The sequence below is a fragment of the Mixophyes fleayi genome, chromosome 7 (assembly GCF_038048845.1).
Source record: "Mixophyes fleayi isolate aMixFle1 chromosome 7, aMixFle1.hap1, whole genome shotgun sequence".
Lineage (NCBI taxonomy): Eukaryota > Metazoa > Chordata > Amphibia > Anura > Limnodynastidae > Mixophyes > Mixophyes fleayi.
In genome coordinates, this window is record NC_134408.1 from 92,903,234 (window position 1) to 92,917,273 (window position 14,040).

The 14,040-nt window shown below is 42.9% G+C and overlaps 1 protein-coding gene across 2 annotated transcripts in view; it reads right to left on the minus strand.

The window, feature by feature from the left end:
• ORC2 (origin recognition complex subunit 2) overlaps nt 1-14,029 on the minus strand; it is a 63,630-nt gene extending 49,601 nt beyond the window's left edge. Inside the window, exons 1-7 of one of the 2 annotated variants that reach the window (XM_075180112.1) lie at nt 13,908-14,029; nt 13,239-13,342; nt 10,988-11,137; nt 10,809-10,889; nt 10,266-10,358; nt 10,143-10,174; nt 2,208-2,265 (exon numbers count right to left, since the gene is read on the minus strand). In XM_075180112.1, the coding sequence (XP_075036213.1) occupies nt 2,208-2,265; nt 10,143-10,174; nt 10,266-10,358; nt 10,809-10,889; nt 10,988-11,137; nt 13,239-13,332 (508 nt within the window). In that variant the 5' untranslated portion in view covers nt 13,333-13,342; nt 13,908-14,029. Of the gene's footprint in view, nt 1-2,207; nt 2,266-10,142; nt 10,175-10,265; nt 10,359-10,808; nt 10,890-10,987; nt 11,138-13,238; nt 13,343-13,853 lie in introns of both variants that reach the window. The other variant, XM_075180111.1, reaches the window with a different exon arrangement.
• Nucleotides 14,030-14,040: the final 11 nt, after the last annotated feature.

A 14,040-nucleotide genomic window follows, 5' to 3' on the forward strand; every position in this document is an offset into this window, starting at 1 on the left:
CGGGGAGAAATGGATCCTGGATCTCCCCCGCGCGACCTATCTCTGTGGCCCGCTGAAGAGGTCTACCTACGTGGGCACCTAAAGCCCTAATGGCGCTATCCACAACTAACAGCTCGTTTCTAGGGGATGAACTACCGGCAAGACTGGTGCAGGAAGACCCGGGCATCAGCCACTTCTTACCTTGCGCGGGGATCAGGGTGAAGGAAGCCCAGGACTATTCACCCTCTCTGGGACTTAGGATCGATCCCCGCGAAGCACCCTTAAGAAAAAATAAAAACGTGAAACACTATCACTAAATAACATATAGGCAGGAGCCTATACTAAACTGGCCTAACTCCTAAGGCACTAAAAAAACCAAAAACTGAGGTATCTAGGAGAGGAGGGGAGTAAAAATCAAAGAGTTTTTAGTGACTAAACGCCCAATCCCACTACTATACCCCCAATGTCTGGCAGTGTCCCCCAGTGGTAGGAGAGAGAAACAGTGTATATATCAGATGAGCCCCAGCTCCTGATGTACACATACATATATACATTTACGCACACATATACACATTGCAATACAGGCCAACCAGCCTACCACGGGATAACACTGTATATTAATTTTGAACCACATAAATAATGTAGAGCATATAAAACAGCGTATTTATTACCCCTTAGGTAATTCCTGAGACATACCGCATAATTGGAAAACTGTATAAAAGTTAACCAGCCACAATACTTGGGAACACAGACTATACATAGCAAAAGGGATTTTATATATACAGAACTCCCTTTACCAGACTTATGGAAAAAGTCCATCCACAGTCACCATGTGGAATATTATACATATATGTGTTCCCATATGAATATATATCTGCCTGAAAAGCAAAATATGTCACAGGAGGATAGGAAACTACCAATATTGTATAATAGGTAATCCTATGATATATACAGCAGTCACAGGACCCTGAAACAAAAGTCCTGACTGTGTGGCAAACAGGCTGACAATCATTTAAAAAATAGAATTAAAAACGATACAACATTACCCGGTGAAGAGAGACAGAGTCGGGAACAGCATGCACTAGCTGTGTGTGCTCCGGATCCAAGATGGCCGCCATTTGCTCCATTAGGGAGAGAGAGATGGGGAGGTGTACTCCCCTCCCTTAACATGGCCGCCTCTGATCACCGCCGCTCAGCCCATATACTGAATATGGCTGCAGCCGATGAAAGTGAGAACCTCCGCGCTGCCGTGCCCAGGGTGCGTGCGGTCTCACTGACAAATGCATCGCCTCCAGAGAGAGCGAGGATTGTCCTTCTCCCCCGATGCTAGTTGTCTAGGGGCGGAGGAGGGGGAAGGAGGCTGCCGGCAAGTCTGCGGTCGGAGAGGAGAGGCTGAGACACCTTCACTCCCGCCCGCCTGTTTAAACGTGGCCGCAGCCGTTCTATATGGCCGAATATAATAAATACATGCCCCAAACAAAGCTGCCTTTAAAGGCATACTTATAAATAAAACATGGCCCCTTTGCTCGTTTTCTTCTAGGGAAAGACTGCCGGAAGAGGTGCAAGGGAAGCGTGCTGAAGAGCTGCTTACCTGCGCTGGGACTCAAGAGTGAAGGAATCACTGGGACTATTCACTCCTCTGGGTCTTTGCATCGAGTCCAGCGCTGCACCTGAAAAGGAAAGAAAACTAAAAACAGGAAAACCTACTGCTAAACTAAGTATAGGCAGGAGCCTATACAGAAGTGACCTTTCTCCAGAAGGCACTTACAACAACTGAAGTCAGCTACAGAGGAGGGGCATAGTGGGGGAGGAGTCATGGAAACAAACAAGTTTATAAGTGCCTAACTCCAGTCCCACCTACTATACCCCAATGTAACGCAGTGTCCCCCAGTGGTAGGACAGAGAAATAATGGGATGGGGGGCACATCATAGGCTCGACAGCCGAGTGTGGGATTTCCTGTTAGGTTGACAAGGTTGGAACCTCGACCCACTTCCAGTCTTTTAATAGGAAGTGGGGCAGCTACATTGCAGGAATCCTCTGTTGACCCACCTCAACAGTCTTGTCAGCTAAAGATGGGATTCCCCATTTAGCAAAAACATTTTTATATATTCAGTCCTTTTTATTTATATTAGAGAAATACAAAGAGGGGGAAAAATATAAGTCCAGACTCATCATAAATAATTCAAACATTGCCAAGATGACAGTGGTTTACAAAGCAAAACTTTACCTGATAGCCTCTTCCTCAGTCTGTGGGGTGTGGTGGAAATGAATTCAGGTTTTTTTCCCTTAACAAGAAAAAATAATGTGGAATTGGTTAACCCAATGTAATCTCTTCTACTAACATTACATATGATGGAGAAAAGTGGAAGAAGAAACTGTTTTACATTTTGAAGTAAGTGGGCCTGATTCATTAAGGATCTTAACTTGAGAAACTTCTTATTTCAGTCTCCTGGACAAAACCATGTTACAATGCAAGGGGTGCAAATTAGTATACTGTTTTGCACACAAGTTAAATACTGACTGTTTTTTCATGTAGCACACAAATACTTGATAGCTTATTTGTACACTGAAATTTAAAGTTGATATTTGTGTGCTACATGAAAAAAACAGTCAGTATTTAACTTATATGCAAAACAGAATACTAATTTGCACCCCTTGCATTGTAACATGGTTTTGTCCAGGAGACTGAAATAAGAAGTTTCTCAAGTTAAGATCCTTAATGAATCAGGCCCAGTATTGTTAACGTTTTAAATGGGATCAGCACATAAGATTACATGTGACTGTTTAAGATGTACATTATTTAAGAAAAGAAAAAGAGAAGAAGGATGAACTGGTATTTCAGACAGTGAAATTATCCTGGCTGACAAACGCTGTGGTTCTAACACAAAAGAATATCAGACTCGGCCACTGCATTTACCACACTATATTTGTTCTGCACTTAACAATCTGAAGCTTTCAGATACAAATTTTCCTATGTATCCAATCTGAATTCTGTACAATATAATCGTATAATGTTTTCGTGAATTGTTTGCACAACTTGCACATAGCAGGATTTCTCTACAATTCAATCAAATTGCAATGCATGTGTCGAGTACTAATAGTGGACTGCTCCTCTCATCTACATTCTTTTTTCAGTAAAAAACTCAATCTGCACTGACCAGTTTGAATGCTGTAATTACATCAAAATCCACACACCAAGCACAGGCATAGTGCATGGGTAGAATAAGCTCTGTGTATGGCTGTTACTGGCAACCACTCTGCCAATATAAGAAAAGCAACAAGTCATTATGAGAACTCATTATCAACTGTAACCAGAGAGGAGTTAAAGTATGGAAAGATATTTTCAGAGCATAATGGACTTTTTTTTTTTATTTTTAGACAAACTCTTCCTCAGTCTGTGGAGTGCGGTGGTAATACATTCAGGAACGGAACTATATTTTTGTCTATGAGAACTAAAAGTAAATAATTATGTTTTATATATGCTACATAAGTTAAATACCCTTGACATTATTGCTAATTAGAAAAAAGAGGATTTATATACTTGCGTTAAATCCGTTTCTCTGATTCCGTCTGGGGGACACTGCTTATCATGGGTTGTGGAGGGGAGCACGGGAGTTCGCACCTAGCTACTTAATCTTTAGCACTGCTGACAGACCCCTCCACTCTACAATCCCCCCGCCTCTTCCTCCTCAGTTAATTTAAAAAGCCCCAAGGAGATAGGCCAATCAACCAAGAGCATACAGAGGAAAGGCAGAAGGGAGGGATCGCAGTGTCCCCCAGACGGAATCAGAGAAACGGATTTAACGAAAGTATATAAATCCTCTTTTCTCTTTCATCCAGTCTGGGGGACACTGCTTACCATGGGGACGTTCTAAAGCAGCCCCCTAAGGGTGGGACCGCTCTGAAAGCCCCGCTCGTAGAGCACTACGAGCGAAATTTGCATCCACGGATGCGAATACATTAAATTGATAGAATTTGGTAAATGTGTGGACAGAAGACCAGATGGCTGCCCTGCAAAGCTGGTCTGCAGAAGCCCCGTTTCTTGCTGCCCATGACGCCCCTACCGATCTGGTGGAATGGGCCGTAAGTCTCTCTGGCACAGGAAGGTTAGCTCTTATGTAAGCCTGCTTAATAGTTGCCGTAATCCATCTTGCAATGGACTGTTTAGAGGCTGGCCAGCCTCTTTTGTTAGAATCATAGAGAACAAACAGGGAATCTGTTCGTCTAATTTGAGATGTTCTTTTGACATAAATACAGAGAGCCCTAACCACATCTAACTTTTCCATAGACTGCAGATCAGACTGAGAAGTAGATGAAAAAACCGAACTACAATTTCGATGTTTAAATGGAAGGAGGAAACCACTTTTGGAACAAAAGATGGGAGTGTTCTCAAAACCGCTCTGTCCTCGTGAAAAACCAGATATGGTTCCCGACAAGACAGAGCTCCCAATTCAGACACCCTACGTGCCGATGCAATTGCTAAAAGAAAGACGACCTTCCAGGTCAAACACCTAAAATCTGCCACAAGTAAAGGCTCAAAAGGAGGCCCTTTAAGCATATCCAGTACGAGGTTAAGATCCCATGGTGCTGTAGGCGGAACATAGGTAGGCTGAATATGTAAGACTCCCTGAAGGAAAGTCCTGATATCTGGCAAATCTGCTAATTTTAGGTGAAAAAAGACTGAAAGTGCCGATACCTGAACTTTTAGGGACTCTAAACGAAGCCCTGCTTCCAGCCCATCCTGAAGGAAAGCCAATAAGCGAGGGAAACGAAAGGAAGACGTGTGACATGCGCTATTTTCGCACCATCTGATATAGGCTCGCCAACTCCGGTGACAGATGCGAGCTGAAACTGGCTTTCTAGCTCGCATCATAGTGTTCACTACACTGGGGGAAAAACCCCTAAGCTCTCCAGAGGCTGGCTTCAACAGCCATGCCGTTAAACTGAGCGGAGCTAAATTCTGGTGACGGAAGGGACTTTGAAGAAGAAGGTCGTCTCGTGACGGAAGACAAAATCCTTGTCCTTCCGCCATAGAGATTATGTCCGCGTACCACACTCGGCGCGGCCATGAGGGAGCTATTAGAATTACTGGCAGACCGCCCTGCCTTACTTGCCTGAGCACGCGAGGAAGCATGGGAATCGGAGGAAACAGGTATCCCAACCTGAACTCCCATGACATAGTCATTACGTCCACTGCCACCGCTAAGGGGTCTCTTGCCCTTGCGCAAAACCTGTGAACTTTTCTGTTGTGTCTGGAGGCCATGAGATCTATATCCGGAAGACCCCACCTCTGAACTAGAGACTGAAATACTTCCGGATGGAGTGACCACTCCCCCGGCATCATTTGATTTCGACTTAGGTAGTCGGCCTCCCAATTCTTTATTCCTGGAATGAATACTGCCGATATAGCTGGAACATATTGTTCTGGCCAAACTAAAATCTGAGCTGCAATTTCCATTGCAGCTGCACTCCTGGTTCCTCCCTGCCTGTTGACATATGCTACAGCCGTGGCAGTGTCGGACTGAACTCTGACAGGGTGGCCCTGGAGGAGGGACTGGGCCCCCCAAAGGGCTAAAAGAATTGCCTTCAACTCCAACACGTTTATTGATAAGGCCGATTCCTGAACCGGCCAAAGTCCCTGGAGCCGGAGGTGCAGGATTACTGCCCCCCAACCTCGCAGGCTGGCATCTGTTGTGGCTATGATCCATGACCATGGAGCGAAAGACCTGCCCACCGACAGGTGAACCTGATTCAGGCACCACTGGAGCGATTCTCTCGCCCCCGGAGACAGCGAAATCTTCTGAAGATCCAAGTGTATGTGGGATTTTGACCATTTCCGTAATAGATCCCACTGGAAGCATTGAGAATGAGCCCGGCCAAAGAGGATCGTTTCGAAGGAGGCCACCATCTTCCCAAGCAGCCGCATGCACAAATGAATAGAGAGATTGGGAGAGGACAAAACCTGAGTTGTTATAGCCCGGATTGAACTGATCTTCTCCGTAGGCAAGAACACCTTCTGCCGACTGGTATCCATGATAAGCCCCAGGAAGACCATGCGTTGACACGGAACCATCTGGGATTTCTTTATCAGCCATCCATGGCTCTCGAGAACTGCCAAGGTGAGGGATAAGTGCTGACGTAAGCAAATCTCTGACGAGGATTTGATGAGCAGATCGTCCAAATAAGGCACGACCTGAACTCCCTTTAAGTGAAGACACGCCGCCATGACCAACATGATCTTCGTGAAGACCCTCGGAGCTGTGGAGAGGCCGAAGGGAAGGGCCCGAAACTGATAGTGGGAGGACCCCACTGTGAATCTTAGGAGAGACTGATGGTCGCGCCAAATGGGAACGTGGAGGTATGCGTCCTTTATGTCTATGGAGGCCATAAACTGATTCTTCACTAAGCCGTTTATTACGGACCTCAGGGATTCCATCCGAAATCTGTCCACTCGTAAGTGCACATTGAGGCCCTTTAGGTTTAAAATGGGCCGAAAGGACCTGTCGGGCTTCTTGACCAGAAACAGATTTGCATAAAACCCCTGTCCCTTCTGGTTGTCTGGGACCCTGCAGATGACTCTTTGCGAAAGAAGAGAGGCGACACAAGCCTGTATTGCCTGTCTTCTTGTTGGATCTCAGGGTAGAGGGGTTACAAAGAAACAATGTGGTACAGGACCCAGCAGGTCTATCATGTACCCCCTTGATATAATGCCCCGAATCCAAGGGTCTTGGGAAGACGCTGCCCATTGTTCCCGAAACAGAGACAGACGTCCCCCACTGGCGCTACCTACGGCAGAGTAGAGTGGCCGTCAGGACGCAGGCTTCTCCTGGGTCTTGGAGGCCTGGCTCCTAGCTGCAAACGAGGATCTGCCCCTGACAGAGGAGCCTCGAGCATTTGGTTGTCTACCTCTAAAGGACTGTCCTCTAGGCAAGGCGGTCCCCCTAAAGGGCTGACGAAAGGAGCTGACACAAGAAGTCCGGCACCTACTTGAAAATACCGGCAAAGAAGTGCTTTTGCCCCCTGTTGCCTGGGAAATCATAGTATCCAGTTCCGGGCCGAACAGACCTGCTGCTGAAAAAGGAATGGCTTCAACGGACTTTTTTGACTCTGCATCTTCTTCCCAGGATTTCAGCCATAACGTTCTTCTTGCTGAAACAAACGCAGCCTGAATAGAGGAGGACACAGACGCTGTGTTCTGGGCCGCCTCATAAAGTTACCCCGATGCTTCTTTCAAGTGCAAAGCCAGCGGAAGTAAATCAGAGTCCTGTAAGGCCTCTGCCAGTTGGTCTGCCCATGCTTCCATGGCTCTAGCAACCCAAGCTGAAGCAAATGTGGCTCTAAAAGAAGAGCCCGCAGTCAAAAATATGGATTTCAGCTGGGATTCCACTCTGCGATCATTGGCATCCTGCAGAGTTGCTGAACCTGGGACTGGTAGAAAAGTGTGTCTGGCCAAACGGGCTACTGGAAAATCCACCTTAGGAATACTCTCCCAGCGAGCCACGTCTTCCTCCTGCAATGGATACAGGGAAGAGAACCTTCTGGGAATAGAGAACCTTCTATCAGGCTGTTTCCAGGCTCCCTCTGCAATATCTCTGAGTTCTACCAAAGGGGAAAAACGGGAAGCCTTCCTTTTGGCCTTCTTAAATAGACTTCTGTCTCTAGGAGTAGGATCCTCCGGTTCTGGGAGGTCCAACGCCTGTCTCACCGCTAAAACCAAATCAATAAATTGGCTTTTAAAGTTCTATTCCTGTCCCAAAGGTTGGACCTGGTCAGGATCAGAATTAATTTCCCCCTCCTCCTCTGAGAACCCCTCAGAGTCTGAAAGGACCATAAGGGTATTATCGGATCTAGGCCGCTTTCTATTAGCAGGCGGGATGTTTGGGGATTTTTTTTTCCTCCTATTTTTGACAGGTTAATAGAAATTAACCAGATGGTGACATCATAGAGATCATTGATTTCTAAGCAGAGACGTCATCCACTGTATTAAACTGCCAAGTACACTTTTTCTGTGTCTCCCTAGAAAGAACAATATGTGTATCTGTCTATCCTCTGTTCATCTGTCAAAAATGGAATAGAATAAAGATGGATTATAAATTTTTTGCATGCAAAGTACTGAAGAGGTGCATCAGAACAATACAATGAATAGTCATGGCCAAAGGTTTTGAGAATGACACAAATATTGTTCACAAAGTCTGCTGCCTCAATTTTTATGATGGCAATTTGCATATACTCCAGAATGTGATGAAGAGTGATCAGATGAATTGCAATACATTTCAAAGTCCCTCTTTGCCATGACAATGACCTTTATCCCACAAACAACATTTCCACTGCATTTCAACCCTGTCATAAAAGGACCAACTGACATCAGGTCAGTGATTCTCTCATTAACACAGGTGAGACTGTTGACGAGGACAAGACTGGAGATCACTCGGTCATACCGATTAAGTTAGAATAAGACATTGGAAGCTTTAAAAGGAGAGTGGTGCTTGAAATCATTGTTTTTCCTCTGTTAACCATGGTTATCTGCAAGGAAACACGTGCAGTCATCAGTGCTTTGCACAAAAAGGGATATTGCTGCTAGTAAGATTGCACCTAAATCAACTATTTAACGGATCATCAAGAACTTCAAGAAGAGAGGTTCAATAGTTGTGTAGTAGGCTTCAGGGTGCCCAAGAACCCCCAGCAAGCGCCAGGACCATCTCCTAAAGTTGATTCAGCTACGGGATCGAGGGCACCACTAGTGCACAGCTTTCTCAGGAATGACAGCAGGCAGGTGTGAGTGCATCTGCACACACAGTGAGGTGAAGACATTTGGAGGACGGGCCTGGTGTCAAGAAGGCCACTTCTATCCAGGAAAAACATCAGGGACAAACTGATATTCTGAAAAATGTTCAGGGATTGGACTGCTGAGGACTGGGGTAAAGTCATTTTGTCTGATGAATCCCCTTTCAGATTGTTTGGGGCATCTGGAAAAACACTTGCCTGGAGAAGGAAAGGTAAGCGCTACCATTAGTCATGTGTCATGCCAACAGTAAAGCATCCCGAGACCATTCATGTTTGGGGTTGCTTCTCAGCCAAGGGAGTGGGCTCACTCACAATTTTGCCTAAGAATACAGCCATGAATAAAGAATGGTACCAAAACATCCTCCAAGAGCAACTCTACCCAACCATCCAAGAACAGTTTGGTAACGAACAATGCCTTTTCCAGCATTATGGAGCACCTTGCCATAAGGCAAAAGTGATAAGTGGCTCGGGGATCAAAACATCGAAATTGTGTGTCCATGTCCAGGAACCTCCCCAGACTTTAATCCTATTGATAACTTGTAGTCAATCCTCAAGAGGCGGGTGGACAAACAAAAACCCACAAATTCTGACAAACTCCAAGCATTTATTAGGCAAGAATGGGTGGCCATCAGTCAGTATGTGGCCCAGTAGTTGATAGTGGTTAGCACTTCTGCCTTACAGCACTGGGGTCATGAGTTCAATTCCCGACCATGGCCTTATCTGTGAGGAGTTTGTATGTTCTCCCCGTGTTTGCATGGGTTTCCTCCGGGTGCTCCGGTTTCCTCCCACACTCCAAAAACATACTGGTAGGTTTATTGGCTGCTAACAAACTGACCCTAGTCTGTGTGTGTGTATATGTTAGGGAATTTAGACTGTAAGCCCCAATGGGGCAGGGACTGATGTGAGTGAGCTCTCTGTACAGCGCTGCGGAATTAGTGGCGCTATATAAATAAATGATGATGATTGACAGCATGCCAGGGCGAATTACAGAGGTCTTCAAAAAGAAGGGTCAACACTGAAAATATTGACTCTTTGCATAAACTTAATGTAATTGTCACTTTGACACTTATGAAATGCTTGTAATTATACTTCAGTATACCACAGCAACATCTGACAAAAATGTCTAAAAAAAACAATGAAGCAGAAAACTTTGTGAAAACCAACACTTGTGTCATTCTCAAAACTTCTGGCCATGACTGTACAGAACAATTACAGTAAAAATAAAAGAGGATGTGTTTTTTTCTGCCTTATAATTAATTGCAAAGTCCAAGTATATTTGATACATTTATACCATATAAAAACTGTATCTTGGGACACTTTCCCTTTAGGGACCAACTCAGCCATGTCATACACAAATTAAGTAAAAAAAATTGCTCACCTTAGAAGGAGTTTTATTTACTGCAGGTTGCTCTGTTAAAGAAAACAAAGAGCATTATTTGCTCATTAAACGCACAGCCATGCATGTTCCACTCATAAAATAATCTCCTATATAGTAACATACTCTTGTTGTTCAGGGGTAAACGAATAGCTTCTTCTGGGTCATCTGTTGTGGAGAACGTCACATTCTTACCAGGAGTTCTAGCCATTTCAGAGGCTGAAACAATAGAAAAATTAAGAGCATGATCAGAAGTACGACTAATATTGCTACCTATATAGTGAAGCAGCCTTGTAGTCATGCATGCTCAAGGATAAGGAGAACGGGAGAGTGACAGCAATTCAAACTCTACATTTGCATTAGAAATAATTGTTTTCTGCCTGAAGATCGTAGCTCCTTACCTGTGCTAATTGAAAACTTGCGAGCAGGGCCCTCTTACCACTTTGTCTGTTTTACCCAGTATTGTTTATTACTGTGTTTGTCCCCAGTTGTACAGTGCTACAGAATTTGCTGGCGCTATATAAATAAATGTTGAGAATGATCATCCCAAGCAAGGGTATATTGTGAGAATTCTAATTCGGATAGGGGGAGTTCTTTATATTTTTTTCAAGCAGGGGTCTTCCTGTAACAAGTGGTTTAAAAAAAACCCAAAAAAAACAGGTGTTTTACCTAAATGCGCCATTTTATTTGAACGCTTGACTGTGTGGAAAGAATACACTTCGCCACCTCCAGGACAATTCTGCAACACATCTGCACATGGGAATAAATATAAGCCATCATGAATTTTGGAATTGCATGAAACATTGAAAGAAAACATTTGTTGACTTATTATTTTGTTAATAAAATACCTTCGCCATCTGTTGCTAACACTTCCAAATAGTCCTTTTCCATCCAGACTTCTAAACTTTCGTTGTCCGCATGGTGTTCATTTACAGTCTTAGTCAAGTTCTTCACATTAGCTAGGCGCTGAATTGTTGTGCTATTTCGCAGTTTAAGTCCTGAAACAGCAACGTTTAGAGACAGATCTTTACATATTTCACAGCGTAAAGGCAATAAAATAAAAGCGTTGCAGACTCTATCCCATTGCTAAGTATGCCATATTTTATTTGGGATTTGTACTACAATTACTATGAATCATGGAATAACCATGAGCATATATTTCAGTAATGTATTTTAAACGGACGTAAAGGGGGGGAACTCAATTGACCGCATTACTCGTGAGAGTAAAGCAGCCCGCGCACTATTACAGTTACTAAAGCAATAGTAGTAATTTGCTCCAGGCTCTGAGAGCAGCGAGCATAAATCCACATAAAATTACCGTACTAACGGTAATAGTGCACGGGCCGCATTACTCGTGAGAGTAACAGTCAATTGAGTTCCCCCCAGAATGTTTACAGGAGTCAGTTTTATGAAGGGTAACTTCTGACTGCACTAGCAGATACACTTGAGGCTCTTGAAAATACAGGTAGATGAAGCTAGAAAGAATTTATATTTGTGCGCTAAACATATAAGAATCACTAAAACAGACACAAACAAACACATTATTTCAAATTTAAAGCACATGTGTAATTGCCTGCAAAATTAATACAATTGCATAAAAGGGCTGCATTTTATGCCCACCAAGTACCATTTTTATTATTCTTTACTAATGGCCAAGACAGGGGAGCTCAGTATTTTGATCCTGGCTCCAGGCTGCACATCTCAGGGGTAAAAAAAAAAAAACACTTATGTGTCATTACAATGTTGTTATTGTATTGTATAAATATGACACGTCAACACAGGTTGATATTTTGAACACAGTCTTACAGACTGTACTAGGAAAAGTATTTCTGATGTTTCAGTTATCATACAATAAAGAGCAAACATTTTGATTATTCTGTAAAAGTGAGATGTGATATATAATGGCACAACAAGTGCACCTATCTTGATATTTTTGGTGTCAGTACCTCTTTCTACTGGTAGCCTACACAATTACTTTTGGATTATTCTTCTCTATTAACAGCTCACATTGGAACCAATCTGTCATAGTAGAGGCTCAACTACACAAAACGAGTTCCAATGGTGTCCAAACAATCTCATGTCTCATCTCAAATGTAATACACCTACCATAAAGGGCTAAAGGCTACATATGAAACCCTGAAAAATATCATGCTGCCCTTCTGAGTTCTACTGAAGTCTTTCAACATATCACAGGTAATATTAAACTAGGGATTACATGAAGCAATATATTTATTTATACAGATTTAATTTCTTCACTAAGAACTGATCTAAAAGAGAGATTACATCAAAACACTATTTTAAAAGATGGTGTATATTTTGAGGAACGCCAGTTGTTGTTTAGTAAACTCATCAACCCATTTAGTTTAAACAGTTTTGAAGTAAGGTACAAACGATGTGAATGATATATATGTGCTGTGTTGTTACCTCTGGCTATGTCTTATTGTTACATGTGAATAAATATGGGTAGCCTTTCCTGAAGCTTACGAGTACCCTGTTGCTTCTTCAGTTTTGTCTATTTGGATGGAATCCCTGCTAAACAATCGAGTTTCCTTGAAAACACCACTACAAGCCAACTTCAGCAGCTGATGTCATTAGTGAGTGTCAGATGGAGCATCTATGTTACTCCTAATGCTGGCCACACACGATGAACTATCACAGGATGAGTAGCCTGAAAATAAACTCCATGCCAGGTAGTGATCTAATAAAATAAATCATTATCTGGAATGTTGGCAAATGCAGCATGAACATGATTACAGGTATCAACTTGTTGGTGTGGTTACATGGTGATTACACATAAACAAGAGTCAGTGAAGTCGGCAGTGACCTAGCCATGCAGGTTAGGGATCTGAGATTTTCTCCAATTTGGTCAATGGTTCTGTCCCCCAGTGTCCACACTAAGTGGCAGCATAGACATGTGTGCCAGCTTTAACCTTTCAGTGCCACAGACATGCAATGTGTGAATAGCGCTTCTCTTCGAGGTGTATAGAGGCCACAGATTCTGCATCCCACAAGCTTTTGTTTCCCCATATATTAATGGATGTAGTTAACTACTACTACAAGGCAACACAGTAGATAGGACAACATATTAGGCTGACATACCTTCTTGTTTATCAATGATGTGTTCCAAAACATCTTCATCTGGCACAAACTGCACCTGAAGGTTTTTACTCCTGTTTTCCGAGTCTCGACTCATGTCTCACAATCTGTAATAGAGACAGAAGCACTTTATGCTACGGTTCAACACTATCTTTTGTAAAGAAGAAAAATATTACAGCACAGCACAAAGTAAAGACATGTCATTCAGAGACATAAATTATTCCAACATCCAAAACAGTGTGTTAGACTGATCATCAGTGTTGGAATACTTTACTACATGATAACCTAGAAATGTATGCAAACATTAATAGAATGGCAAAAATATAAACTATGGCAATCACTGGTATCTACTGCTGGAAGCACAATTATATATATATATATATATATATATATATATATATATATATAGCACAGACCCAATCCAAACAGCAGAATATAAACTAAGAAGCATATTACTGTATTTATAAAATAACTTGAAGGCTTAGAATTGCTGTATTTATATATTATACGTTATAAACATTAGTAGGAACTGTATTCTCAAAAAAAAACAATCTGCGTGTGTACAATACTATATTATAATCATGATAGTATGAACCAGATAAACCTAAGAAATCCTACCCTCTTATGAGTATTACCGAACCGCTAACTCTCTATCTCTCTCCCGCCAGCTACCTGTCAAAAGAAAGTCTCTAAGCAGTACGAGCTGAACCAATCAGGAGACAGACGATCACCCTATAGTCAGTCATCTAGTAACCCGGAAAGTTTGGGCTAGTAGGGAACAGACACTAGAAAACAAGACGTCCTT